Genomic DNA, 14,965 nt, shown 5'->3' with positions numbered 1-14,965 from the left:
AAAGGTTAATACATTCTCTATATAATAAAAAGCTCTCTCTCCCATCTCCCTATTTAAGCTTGTAACGTCAGCAGTTTGCTTATGCTTCAGAGGGGCAGGTAGCCTAAACACACACAGGCAAAGATTTTCAGCTTGCAGGCAGACACTGGATTAAGTTCGAGTGTCATGGGAGCTTTGTTGTGTTTTTGTTGTGAGACTAGTGGGGAAAAAAAATGCCTGGAACGTAAAACAGTTCCCATACTTTTAAAATAGCAGTTCTGTTTCCGAACTTCTGTTCCAGGTTTCATATCTTGAAAAATGACGTGCTTATCCGGTTTTTGGTTCTGTTCCCTGAACCGGTTCCAAACCCTGGTGGATACATATACATTTGTGAGAGGATCCTCAAACCAAAGTTATGGTAGTGCCAAGGTGAATATAGGAAAACAACAACCCCTGGCTACACTCCCACCCAGTGACAGCTTCCCTAACCCCACTGACATTCTAATGAAGAGAGAATGTGGAAGAGCAATTGACAACTTTATTCAGCAAAAATACATACAGGTATTATAAAAACAAAATGTCAACTCAAGTGAAACTTCATTGTTCAAATGCAAAGCATTATCAAAAAAATTGTACCTAACTAAATTACATTGACAGCCGAGATGAATTCATTCTCCATTCTCCATGGAGCTTTCCTGAGCATCATCATTCTCTGACTTCTCATCATCTGACAAAACAAAATCCATAAACATAATTACAGAAGGGTGGTGGATCTCAATCGCTTAAGTAATAATGCCTGAAGCTGGTGTTTGGAGGATATATTGGTACTGGTGTGAGGCCTGAGACGAAGTCACGGCAAAAAGTGCAGCCAGAAGAGCAAATTAGCTGTATTTGCACTACGCTGTTTTCTAGGTGACATTTAATGAAACTGAAGCTAGAAAGACCGCAAACTAACTGTGCTTTGTTTGACCTGTTTTCTATTGATAGTGTATAGATACAAAACTACCGGTCAAAAGTTAACATCTACTCATTCAAGGGGTTTTCTTTATTTTTTACATTGTAGAATAAGTGAAGACATCAACACTATGAAATAACACATATGGAATCTAGTAACCAAGAAAATGTAAACAAATCAAAATATATTTTATATTTGAGATTCTTCCAATAGCCACCCTTTGCCTTGACAGCTTTGCACACTCTTGGCATTCTTTAAACCAGCTTCATGAGGTAGTCACCTGGAATGCATTTCAATTAACAGGTGTGCCTTGGTAAAAGTTAATTTGTGGAATTTCTTTCCTTCTTAATGCATTTGATCCAATCAGTTGTGTTGTGCCAAGGTAGGGGGATATACAGAAGATAGCCCTATTTGGTAAAAGACCAAGTCTACACCACTGCAAGAACACCTCCAATAAGCAAAGAGCAATGACAATCCATCATTACTTTAAGACATTAAGGTCAGTCAACCAGGAAAATGTCAAGAACTTTTAACGTTTCTTCAAGTGCAGTCACAAAAACCATAAAGTGCTTTGATGAAACTGGCTCTCATGAGGACCACCACAGGAATGGAAGACCCAGAGTTACCTCTGCTGCAGATAAGTTCATTAGATACCAGCCTCAGAAATTGCAGCCCAAATAAATGCTTCAGAGTTCAAGTAACAGACGCATCTCAACATCAACTGTTCAGAGGAGAGTCACGCCTTCATGGTTAAATTGCTGCAAAGAAACCACTACTTAAGGACACAAATAAGAAGAGACTTGCTTGGGCCAAGAAACACGAGCAATGGACATTAGACCGGTGGATGATCTCCGCATGTGTATTTCCCACCGTAAAGCATGGAGGAGGAGGTATTATGGTGTGGGGGTGCTTCGCTGGTGACACTGTCTGATTTATTTTGAATTCAAGGCACACTTAACCAGAATGATTACCACAACGATAGGCCATCCCATCTGGTGTGTGATTAGTGGGACTATCATTAAAATAAAATAGCCCTAACACACCTCCAGGCTGTGTTAGGGCTATTTTACCAAGGAGAGTGATGGAGTGCTGCATCACATGACCTGGTCTCCACAATCCCCTGACCTCAACCAAATTGAGATGGTTTGGGATGAGTTGGACCGCAAAGTGAAGGAAAAGCAGCCAACAAGAGCTCAGCATATGAGAGAACTTCTTCAAGACTGTTGGAAAAGCATTCCAGGTGAAGCTGGTTGAGAGAATGCCAAGAGTGTGTGAAGTTGTCATCAAGGCATAGGGTGGCTATTTGCAGAATCTCAAAATATAAAATATATTTTGATTTATTGAACACTTTTTTCATTACTACATGATTCCATGTGTTATTTCACAGTTTGTTTTCACTATTATTCTACAATGTATACAATAGTAAAAATAAAGAAAACCCCTTGAATGAGTAGGAGTTCAAAAACTTTTGACCGGTAGCAAACAGCCATAAAAATGATGATGCTTCGTGATTTCGCCTGGCTGACAAAAGCTGCCTGCCTGATCCCAACACATTCATTACTATGGAACATCTGGAGATCGAATTTGAATATTGAAACAATATTGCAAATGTCAGAGACAGACAGCAAGGTTTATAGAAATCTCCGCTGTTGAAAACTAGATGTTAGTCTAAAATGTGAGAATGTCTAGATGCTTTTTAAAGTGGAGAGTTTATAAAGTGAATGGCTGGACTGTCGAGACAGTGGATTGCGCAGTCTGATTGAACAGAGTAAATAGCATTTTAACGTCATCGATTTAGCCGGTGGTAACCTTTGGAATAGAAACCGTCTGGAATGCAGTAAAAAAAAATAACATTCAGGATGAGACCCACCCCTTGTATAATGATCGCCACATAGTCCAGCATACCCATAGCCCATCTTGCCATAGGAGAGCACAACGGCAACAGTCATACTTACTCTCCAGTGTCTGCTGTAGTTCCTGGATGGTACTGAGGAGCACATGGAACTGTTTCTTCCTCAACTCCAGCTGAGGGACAAACAGACAATATATTCACAAAACACCATAGAAATCAATAGTTAAATAAATGTTATTTGTCAAATGCGCCTAATAATAGGTGTAGACCTTACAGTGAAATGCTTACTTACAAGCCCTTAACCAACAATGCAGTTTAAAGAAAAATAAGTGTTAAGTATTTACTCAAATGAAGTTAAATGTATTTTTTTTTTTTTCTCGAAGAGCAACAATACAATAACATTAACAAGGCTATTTCCAGGGTGTACCGGTACAAAATCAATGTGCGGGGGCACAGATTAGTCGATAAGATAGTCAAATAAAACACACAGGAAACAGGCCTACCTTATCTTCCACATTCTCTTTGATGTGAGACAACTGCTGGAGCTCTTTGTCAAGTGCCTCCAACTGCCTGTGGTGAAAAAAGATCACATTTAAAATCTAAATTAATATCGGCATGTGCATGTATACCTGTACATGTTGGCTGCCTCCATTAAAACATGTAGAGAAAAGAGGCCGTACACTCACTTCAGTGTTTCATGGCGATCTGGATGTTGCTGGATGACCTTTGCCAGTGCATCATACTCTGCAAAATTAAAGGACACCAGCGACATTTAAGTTTACTCCAGTACCAGATTCCTGTACTAAAAGTATTGACACAAGACTAATCAAAGTGTGCAAGTTAAAACAATAGATAATTTCCCCAAAATGTATATAGCCATCTTGCACTTTAATACATATTTAAGTGAACCCGGGTTAACCTCACCTTGACGATTCTTTCGTATTCTCTTTGCCCTCTGGATCTCCTTTTTGCATTCTGATATTTTATCATGTGCTGATGTGATGTTTTGTTCTGAAGAGAAAGAGAATCAAATATGGCGTGATTATAAGTTCTGACAGTAGAACAGTGTAATGCAGGGTTGCCTAACTCAGTCCAGAAACAAGTACGGGAACCCTTGTGTAAAGGACTGAGATGCCATTTCTCTCACCAATGTCAGTGTATATTTTCTCATAGTTTTCCATTTCCCGGAGGTTCATGTCATACACCAGCAAGGTCTTCCCCATTGAGAATTCACATTGTGCCAATGTACCCAACATCCTCTGGTACTGTGTGAATCTGCAAAGAGGAATACATTACAATTTCACTTTTGAGATAGTTTACATAACAGTTGATGTAAACATCAACGAAAGTCAAACACCACACACACACACATACATATATACACATTCAAAACTATGTGGACACCCCTTCAAATTAACTGATTCGGCTATTTGTGTCACATCCATTGATTACAGGTATATACAATTGAGCACACAATCTCCATAGGCAAACATTGGCAGTAGAACAGCCTTACTGAAGTGCTCAGTGACTTTCAGCGTGGCACTGTCATAGGATGCCACCTTCCCAACAAGTCAGTTTGTTAAATTTATGCCCTGCTACAGGGCTAATCGCCAAACATCAGTTCCCGACATCACTTATGCTCTTGCGGCTGAATGGAAGCATAGTGCCCTTTATTTTGATACAGTTTCAATATTCATCAATGCATCAAACGGTTGGCTGAACTTCACTAAAGACCCGTAGATCTCTACATTACTCCTTTTTGTTTACAAGGACCTTCTTCAAAAACATACGTCTTATCGAACTTTGCTGTTGAAGTGTGGACAGAATTACCAAACCACTTCACAGGATTGGTTAACTCTTGAGGTTCCTTGATTCTCCACCAAGCTAGGTAAATCTATTTTTAGTTTTAATGCCCCATACTGCTGGAACAAAATTCTAGAAGACATTTCATCTTGATGTTCTGGTGCTGTTTAGGCAATTTAAAGTATTGATTTGAGACTTATTTGTGGAGGAATCCAACTGTTTCTCTTGGTGATTTGTGCGGTTCTATTTGTGCTTTACATCTAGCCACCATCCATATATATTCGATGTGTATATTCGTGTTGTATTATACTGGGTGCATTTGAAAAAGAGACCTAGGTCTCAATTATGTCTACTGTTAGAATAAAAAGTTAAATAAAACACAAATACATAAACATTGTCAGTCAAATCAACCTCTCCTTGAAAGCAATGATTGGTGGTAGCTAACGTTAGCTAGTAACAACAACGGCGTATCACACAGGGCAGAGCAGTCACATTTACCCTTCTTCAGGAGACCCAGTTGAATTGCACCATTTGGTGAAGCTCTTCAACAGAACATTGATACGTCTGTCGTCTCCAGCTCCGTCTCCATCAATGAGAAGACGTTTTCGAATAACTTCGTCTGTAATGGAGAAGTTCGCAATGAGCACATTGACCTCCAGACCTACAATCTTTGCAAGCTAACTTTAGCTTCATGGCTGCTAAACTACATTCACACTGGTTGATCATGACAAACACAAAAAGGTCCGCCATGGACACTTATGTAAAATTATGTAGTTAGCCAAACACAAGAGATATGTAGCGCCGATCACCACGTACTCATGAAATACTGAACACAATGATTCACTAGCTAGCACATTAGCTTGCATACCTAACAAATACATGTAACGGTAGCTAGCCAAACAATGTAGCGGAGGCCTTCAATAAAATATTAAAATGTAAATTTCAAAGATGCAGAATTATTTAAGACAGGTATGTGCTTCATGATTAAGAAACCAATTTCAACACATTGGGTAATATCAAACGATTAACGATATTACCATCAGTTACTGCACCCATTTGCCCAGCACGAAGTTTCTTCTTTGAATAAAACGTTACTTGTTCAAGGAAATATGCTGCGCTAAAACAACTCCGACGTGGGAACTCGGAAATCTTCTACGTCAGTGCGCTCTAGACAACTGGGAACGCGTTAAAAAAAAACACTCCCGACTGTGAAAAATCGATGTGAACGGTCATCCAACTCGGAATTCCAGTCAGAAACTCGGGCATCTTCTTAGAACTCAGAGCTGAAGATCACTGGCGCCATGATTTGACCTAGTTTTTTCCCCGAGTTCCCAGTTGTCTTGAAAGATCCAACAAAGACAAGTTTGGAAACTCTGTGGCACCAATAAACAAGGCTACTGAAAATGCCCCACCTTTATAATAAAAATAAAAAAAGACACGGATTGGTCAGAAGGCCTCGTGTTAATTGTGACAGCATGCGACTCACATGAAACTGCCCTCTTCGTTCACCATTAGGGTGCATTTATTTTGCTGAAAATTGTTACTTGGCCCCTTTGACGAGACACAAAATGGCACCAGTTTCAGATCTTTGAAACCGCGTGCTGGCAGCGCAGCGACGTGCGTGCTGGTGGAGTGACGTCTGCGTCCCATAATGCATTCTGGTAAACAGACATGGAAGCACCTGGTAAAGACCTCCACAGTCAGTGAGCATTGCATTCGTTCTTTTTTTCACGATCTTCTTACTTTAATATCTGCCACATTCAACAGATTTTCACCTATCTGCCATCATATTTGCACCCCCAACGTCCAGGACCCTTGTAAGTGCAAATACATAATGTTCCTATTAAGGCTGTTAATTACTTATGCTGTGCTTTTGCCAGCTTCATTGGAAGACATGGCTGGCCAGCTAGTTAGCTAGCAAGCTTACTTGGGCTAGCGCTAATGTTAGACGCTCTTCGATTGATTGCAAAATTAGCTACATTTTGGTGAGATGGGCATCTTTTACAGCTAATTTCACAGTCAGATGATATATTTTGTGTTTGAATCTGTAGTTATGTCATGAGTTATGTCATGTTATTCACTTGGTTTTAAGTGATGCAATCTGGAATCCAACATTCCCAGAGCTAACGTTAGCTAGGCAACTGTCAATTTGCCCATGGTGTCAATCTGAGATGCAAGTACAGTCCCTAACTAATATAATACTAGTATCTAATATACTAATACCAGAACCAGTATCTGGGCAGAGGAGACGATGAATATGACGAGTTCATCATCTCCTCTGCCCAGATATTGGTTCAACTAATACCTAGCTACCATATAGCTATGTTGTTTAGCTAACTAGTTAACTTCACATAGACATAACGTGAACGTGTTTAACTTCTGTTTCTGGCAAGCTGTTGGCTACTTGGCCAACTAGTTTTTTTCTGCCCTATTTTAGCAGCTAACTTTAATTAATTTGTGCAAATGTAGGGTAATTCGACAAATTGTTGAACTTGTGAACATAATCGTTGAGGGATGTGCACTTCACAGTACAATGTCAATGCCACCATCAGCTGTCAGATGACAAGTGTCATTTTTTTCTTTTTTCCCCTCGATGAGCCACTATTAAACATGAGTAAGTATGATGTTACTTTTAAGCTTGTCTCAATGGAGTGTAAATTATGCGTAAATTATGCTATGTGCCACAATGTTGTGTGGTTCATATGGACAGTCATTTGCATGATTCTAGTGTGCGTTGGTTTTTGATTAGTGTAACTGACAAACCAAACCAAAAGTAGCCTAAAGACATTGTGTAAAACAGGCTTAATATTTTTTGTTCCTGTTGCTGCAAATCTTTTTCATTATTTTGACACAAACATGTAATTTACTCAAATAATACATTTGACCTACTAGATAGCTAATGTTCTTGATTAGTCATTGTTTTAGTCAAGTTAACAAGTGGTTTCGCTCCATGTCACCCACCATCTCAGATTGTTCTGAAATCATTTCTGTCGTTAGAAACAGATAAGATTAGCATTCCTGCAATGTTATTTTGTTGATATATAAAAAAATGTAATCCCCTTTTGTCCCTAATTTCGCTTAACCCTGAAGCCAGCCGCACCAATGTGTCGGAAGAAACACCATACAACTAGTGACCTTGTCAGCGTGCATGTGCCCAGCCTGCCACAGGAGTCACTAGAGTGCAATGGGACAAAGACATACCGGCTGGCCAAACCCTCCCGTAACCCGGACGACGCTTGGCCAATTGTGCGGTGCCCCATGGGTCTTCCGGTTGCAGCTGGCTGCAACAGAGCCTGGACTCGAACCAGGATCTCTAGTGGCACAGCTAGCACTGGGATGCAGTGCCTTAGACCACTGTGGCACTCGGGAGGCCCTTGAAGTATTATTTGATATCTGAGAAATTAAGCTAATTGATTGCACCCAAATTGGCAATTTTATAGCATGAATATAATATTGAATAAATATAGTACCTATCATCCTATTTGGGCCAAACATTTTTCTATCAATGAGTAAGACATGAGGAATCCAAGGAAATGGTCAAAAGCCACTCATGGACTCTGCCACACCCCACCCCAACACCACACCACACCAATCCCACACCAACCCCACTACTTGTCAGTTGGCTGACAAGTAGTGTAGAGTTACGGCTTGGAGTATTGTTTCTTCATTCTATGTAATGTACTCTATGTGCATTTGAAGATGTTTTTTTCCCCCCTGTTCAGAGGAATTAGTCATTGAAGTTGTTAGGCTTATGTCCCATCCTACCTCCTGATATTACCAGGTTCTGACCATGAGATTATGCTGTTCCTGCTTTTAGGTGATTTTTAAAATTTATTTTAAGAATCCGCCCCCTCAATGTTAAAGGGATAGTTGACCCCAATTACAAAATTACATATTTGTTTATGTACTCTGTATGCAGTCTATGGACAAGGTATGACATCAACCCATGCTTTGGATTTGTTTACCTGGCCACTGTTTCAAATGCTAACATTTTAGCATTTGTGGCCTAAATCTAATGCAAGTCAATGGTACCTAATATTAGCATTTTCAGGCATCATATCCATCTATAAGTAATATAATGGAGTTCCACATACATTTTTTCGATACTGTAGGATGATTTGGATATGAATGCAGATATGATCTGCATTACTGTGCAGCCGTATTCATCAACCTGGCCAAGGCTTTCGACTCTGTCAATCACCACATTCTTATTGGCAGACTAAACAGCCTTGGTTTCTCAAATGACTGCCTCGCCTTGTTCACCATCTACTTCTCAGACAGAGTTCAGTGTGTCAAATCGGAGGGCCTGTTGTCCGGACCTCTGGCAGTGTCTATGGGGGTGCCACAGGGTTCAATTCTCGGGCCGACTCTTTTCTCTGTATATATCAACGGTGTCGCTCTTGCCGCTGGTGATTCTCTGATCCACCTCTACGCAGACGACACCATTCTGTATACTTCTGGCCCTTCTTTGGACACTGTGTTAACTAACCTCCAGACGAGCTTCAATGCTATACAAATCTCCTTCTGTTGCCTCCAACTGCTCTTAAATGCAAGTAAAACTAAATACATGCTCTTCAACCCATTGCTGCCCGCCCATCCAGCATCACTACTCTGGACGGTTCTGACTTAGAATATGTGGACAACTACAAATACCTAGGTGTCTGGTTAGACTGTAAACTCTCCTTCGAGACTCATATTAAGCATCTCCAATCATCCAAAATTAAATCTAGAATTGGCTTCCTATTTCGCAATCAAGCATCCTTCACTCATTCTGCCAAACATACCCTCGTAAAACTGACCATCCTACCGATCCTCGGCTTCGACGATGTCATTTACAAAATAGCCTCCAACACTCTACTCAACAAATTGGATGCAGTCTATCACAGTGCCATCCGTTTTGTCACCAAAACCCCATATATTACCCACCATTGCGACCTGTATGCTCTCGTTGGCTGGCCCTTGCTTCATACTCGTTGCCAAACCCACTGGCTCCATGTCATCTACAAGTCTCTGCTAGGTAATAGCCCCGCCTTATCTCAGCTCACTGGTCACCATAGCAGCACCCACCCGTAGCACGCACTCCAGTAGGTATATCTCACTAGTCATCCCCAAAGCCAATTCCTCCTTTGGCCACCTTTCCTTCCAGTTCTCTGCTGCCAATGACTGGAACGAACTGCAAAAATCACTGAAGCTGGAGACTCATCTCTCACTAGCGTGAAACACCTGCTGTCAGAGCAGCTCACAGATCACTGCACCTGTACATAGCCCATCTGTAAATAGCCCATCCAGCTACCTCATCCTCATCCCCATACTGTATTTATTTATCTTGCTCCTTTGCACCCCAGTATCTCTACTTGCACATTCATCTTCTGCACATCAATCACTCCAGTGTTTAATTGGTGTATTGTAATTACTTCACCACCATGACCTATTTATTGCCTTACCTCCCTTATCTTACCTCATTTGCACACACTGTATATAGACTTATTTTTCTACTGTATTATTGACTGTATGTTTGTTTATTCCATGTGTAACTCTGTGTTGTTGTATGTGTCGAACTGCTTTGCTTTATTCTTGGCCAGGTCGCAGTTGTAAATGAGAACTTGTTCTAAACCAGCTTACTTGGTTAAATAAAATAAAAAAATAAAGTGTGAAAATACTAATATAGGTACCATTGACTTGCATTGGATTTCTGCCACAAATGCTAAAAAGTTAGAATTTGACACAGTGGCCAACGAACCCAAAGCATGGGTTGCTGTCATAACTTGTCCATAGGCTGCTTACAGGGTAAAAATAGCCCTTTAACATTTGAAGTGGGTATTTCTTAAAACCTTTTTCACCTAATAGAGGGAAGCAGCACCATCTAGTGGTTAGGACATAGTAACATCAGGAGGTAGGTTTATGTCCCATCCTAACAACTTAAATGACTAAGGGGAAAAAAACATCACCAAATTCACTGAGAATACATAGAATGAAGAAACAGTACTCTGAGCTGCAACTACATACTCGTTGTGGGTGTGGGAGTCCCTGGGTGGCTTTTGACATTTCTTTGGATTCCTCATGTCTAACTCATTGTTTTGAAAGAGGTTTGGTCCAAATTGGATATTTATTGAATATGACATGAATTAAAATTGCCAATTTGGGTGCAATCTATTAGGTTAATTTCTTTGAAATCAAATTATATTTGAATCGAAATAATATCAAATGAATGCTAATCTTATGTTTCTCATAACCAAAATGATTTCAGAACAATCTGAGATGGTGTGTGTCAAATCCTCGTTCTTGTGCTTTTAGAGGTGGAACGACCCAAGTGACTCTCACTATTAATTTGCGTGTAGACTTAATGCAGCTAATGCTAGCTAACCAGTAAATAAACAAACTAACCTAGGCATTTTCTGGCTCTCTGGATTTCAAAGTGATTAGGCCTACTTGGTAGTTGTACAATTTGGAAAATGTGGCTTTTGAATGAACTAGGCTTAACTCTAATAATAATATATGCCATTTAGCGGATGCTTTTATCAAGAGTCTTAGTTATGCGTGCATACATTTTACATGTGGGTGGCCCGGGAATTGATCACACAACCCTGGTGGTGCAAGCGCCATGCTCTACCAACTGAGCCATACAAAACCACGAGATAAGGTCTCTCCTATCATTGCTAATGGAGCCTACACTATGTTCCTTACTATGTAGGGCTTAGCGATATGCCCTAAAAATCTTAACTCTATTTTATTTTTTAAATAATACTTTTTATTACTTTTTTTTAATAGACGTATGGACAATTCATGATGTATATCTTTAAATAAAAAATAAAAAATAGTTTGGTTTCTCGAAATAAGCTTTGTTGCATGATTAAAGGTCAATACACTGCATCTAAAATTATACCTATACTAAATATAAGCCTCCCACATCCATAAGATTCACTAACCTGCTTTCTTCCAATAATCACTGATCTGTCAAAGAAAATGTAAAAAAAAAAAAAAAAATGTAACCAGAACCATGCATAATGCACATCCACTAGTAATGACCAACTTCTTGTAGCAGGCATTATAGAAAAAATGTACACAGCTCTCATAACCAATCTCTCAAGCACAAGCCCACGTGCTAGTGAGTAACCAGTTAATCTTTATATTTAATGTATAGCCAACATGGATCTATTTGCTTGCTAACAAGGTGGAACGGTTGAACTGTTATGAATACACCCTCCTGTCTGTCTTCAACTGTTTCAACAACAGCCTATTCACTTTGTTTATATATTGAAGTCAAGTGGCCTACCTGGTTAATAAGATGCATATTTGTCAGAATGAGAACAAGTTTCCAATGTTATGCTCATTGCACATTTATAAAACACAGACTAGACAGCTAGCACATGACAGTCTGTGGCTAAAATGCTGCACGGTACAGGTAGCAGCGACAGAAACTGAGCATTCATTTGACACAATCATGTTAATTGATAAGCTTGTTTTTTGGGAGTTGAGACATAAAAAGGATAACTTCTCCTCTATTACAGTAATGTGTTTTCTGTGTCCATATGACCTATTCTGTTGGACCAAAACCTCAAATGCAAATAGCGAGTTTAAACCGCTTGCTGTCAGAGAGGAAGAAGTTCTCTTTCGTTGTTGTGATTGGCAGGGGGAGGAGCTTGGTGTGTGTGTGTGTGTGTGTGTGACTGAGAAAGTGTACAGAAGGAGCAAAGGAGACTATACCAAAAAGAGAGAATGCTCATTAAAAAAATTAAGAGAAACTATATTCTTGTGATAGGCATTTGGAACATTGTGCTAAAATATACATTTGGTTTAATAAAATGAAATTGATATATCGCCCAGCCCTTCTACTACGCTTAGCCTAGTAGACCTAGGCTAGTTGAAGTCGTTATGTAGCCTAGGTCTGTTTTGTGATTTAAGGACGTGTACAGGCCTCACTAGTATGTGCAGCTGAACGAAAATCCCTCTTCTCTACCTTCTCTTCCTCTGTATCTGTTGCTAAAGCCACTTTCTATCACTTCTGCCTCTAACCCTAGGAAACTCTTTTCCAACTTCTCCTCCTTCCCGTCCCTCCTCCCTCTCTGCGGACGACTTTGTCAGCCACTTTGAAAAGAAGGTTGACGACATCCGCTTCTCATTGACTCCTATTGAGTCCACTGGTCCCACTCACAAAGAACTACCCTACGCATTGATGTTTTCCTCTCCTCCCTTTTCCAGATCATCTCTGGAGACCTCCCATGGTCCTTTGTAGCTGAATTGGTAGAGCATGGCGCTTGTAACACCAGGTAGTGGTTTTGATTCCCAGGACAACCCATACGTAAAATGTATGCACGCACGATTGTAAGCCGCTTTGGATAAAAGTGTCTGCTAAATAGCATTTATTATTATTATTATTATTATTATTTATTTTATTCCTCACTTCAACAACTCATCCCTGACCACTGACTGCGTGCCCTCTGATTTGAAGATGGTCAGAGTCGCTCCCCTCCTCAAGAAACCAACACTCGACCCCTCTGACATCAAACTACAGACCAAAACACTTGAGTGTGCTGTCTATAACTACCACTCCCGATCTTCTTGACGCTAACCAGTCAGGCTTCAAGACGGCTCACTCAACGGAGACCGCTCTCCTCTGTGTCATGGAGGCACTATACTCTGACATGGCTGACTCTCTGTTCCCATCCTCCTAGATCTATCTGCTGCCTTCGACACCATGAACCATCAGATCCTCCTCTCCACCTTCTCAGAGCTGGGCGTCTCATATTGGCAGGTCGCACCTACCAGGTGACGTGGAGAGGATTTATGTCTGCACCAGGTCCTCTCACACCAGGGCTCGGTTTTAGGTCCTTTCCTCTTTTCTCAATCCACTAAGTCACTCGGCTCCTTCATATCCTCGCAAATAATATCTCTCCGATCACTGCTATGCAGATGACACTCGACTTATTTTCTCCTTACGCCCTTCTGACACCCAGGTGGCAACACAAATCTCTACGTGCCTGTCAGACATCTCAGTTTGGATGTCGGGCCACCACCTCAAGCTCAACCTCAACAAGACGGAGCTGCTCTTCCTCCAGGGGAAGGTCTTCCCGCTCCAAGACCTCTCCATCACAGTCGACAACTCCACGGTGTCCCCCTCCCAGAGCGCCAAGAACCTTGGCGTGACCCTAGAAAACACCTGATCGTTCTCTGCAAACATCAAAGTAGTAACTCGCTCATGTAGGTTCATGTTACAATATCCATAGAGTATGAACTTTCCTCACACAGGAAGCATTGTAGGTCCTTATCCACTTGTCATCTACCGTCTGGACTACGCAACTCTTTGTTGGCTGGGCTCCCCGCTTGTGCCATCAAATCGTTGCAACTTATCCAGAATGCCGCAGCACGCCTGGTATTCAACATTCCCAAGTTGTCCCATCTCACCCCACTCCTCCGCCCATTCCACTGGCTTCCAGTCGAAGCACGGATCTACTTCAAGACCTGGTGCTTGCCTACGTAGCAGCAAGGTGAACTGCCCCTCCCTACATTCAGCTCAAACCCTACACCCCAACCTGAGCACTCCGTTCTGCCACCTCAGGTCTCTTGGCCCCCCCACCCCCAGCTATAGTGGAAATGAATCCAGATTATTGTCACTGTAACAAACAGTGCTCTAAATCTCATTGTGTTTTAGGGCAATCCCCAATAACAACACAAAACTTGGTTGACTGAAAGTCATCTGTTCTTTTGACCAATCGATTGGTAGAACATTTTAAACATGTATTTTTCCATATATAGACACACCCTATGTGTTTTCATAAAATCAAGTACATGCATTGAGCTTACGGTTTGATGAAATAAGACTAATGCCTCGAGGGCATTAGAAGAGAAAAAAATCTAGCCTGACCCAACTATTCTCCTCGCTTTTGTTCGACATCACAGTTATGGTTTTCAAATGCACATTTTCGTGAAACAATTGAATTTATAATTAAGTCTTCATATCTCAAAATAATTGTCATGTGGTTATTCAAAATTCTATCCAAATGAAAATGAGAAACCTTAAAAGTAACTTCTATTGCAGACTATGTCAAAGTAGTCTACATAAAGCCAACAAATAAAAACAACAACAACAACATTGCAACCTGCATGTAGAAAATAACCTGATAAAATAAATATCCTATAAATCACATTGGCTACACATGGACTGTTTGCAACAAACTTTAAACATTGTATCAACTATTAACTTTTGGTCCAGCCCAAAGCTTGTCTATTTGCACAAGGGATAAGAAGCAGTGCTTGACTTGGGCAAGAGCTCACCGGAGCTGAGTACTGGCACCTCAAATGTTCTACTGCTTGAGCTCCTGTTCCTCTTATAGAATATTAGCTCCAAAATATTGTGGAGTTCCTGCACCTAATATAAA

General features: G+C 40.7%; 2 protein-coding genes across 3 annotated transcripts in view; one reads left to right on the top strand and one right to left on the bottom strand.

The window, feature by feature from the left end:
• Positions 1-497: 497 nt before the first annotated feature.
• Positions 498-6,234, bottom strand: thoc7 (THO complex 7). Its single transcript, XM_020483250.2, has 8 exons — positions 5,627-6,234; positions 5,088-5,208; positions 3,934-4,061; positions 3,711-3,797; positions 3,473-3,530; positions 3,290-3,356; positions 2,890-2,959; positions 498-706 (listed from the first exon to the last, which is right to left on the bottom strand). Exons 1-8 carry the CDS (start codon positions 5,643-5,645, stop codon positions 648-650), a joined length of 609 nt encoding a protein of 202 aa, XP_020338839.1. The 5' UTR covers positions 5,646-6,234; the 3' UTR covers positions 498-647.
• A 23-nt stretch (positions 6,235-6,257) lies between these two features.
• Positions 6,258-14,965, top strand: part of LOC109891013 (ataxin-7) — a 51,204-nt gene continuing 42,496 nt past the window's right edge. Inside the window, exon 1 of one of the 2 annotated variants that reach the window (XM_020483248.2) lies at positions 6,258-6,406. The gene's annotated coding sequence lies outside the window, so the exon portion shown is untranslated. The other variant, XM_020483247.2, reaches the window with a different exon arrangement.

This window comes from Oncorhynchus kisutch, linkage group LG5, assembly GCF_002021735.2.
Source record: "Oncorhynchus kisutch isolate 150728-3 linkage group LG5, Okis_V2, whole genome shotgun sequence".
Lineage (NCBI taxonomy): Eukaryota > Metazoa > Chordata > Actinopteri > Salmoniformes > Salmonidae > Oncorhynchus > Oncorhynchus kisutch.
This window is presented reverse-complemented; position numbering and strand designations above follow the sequence as displayed.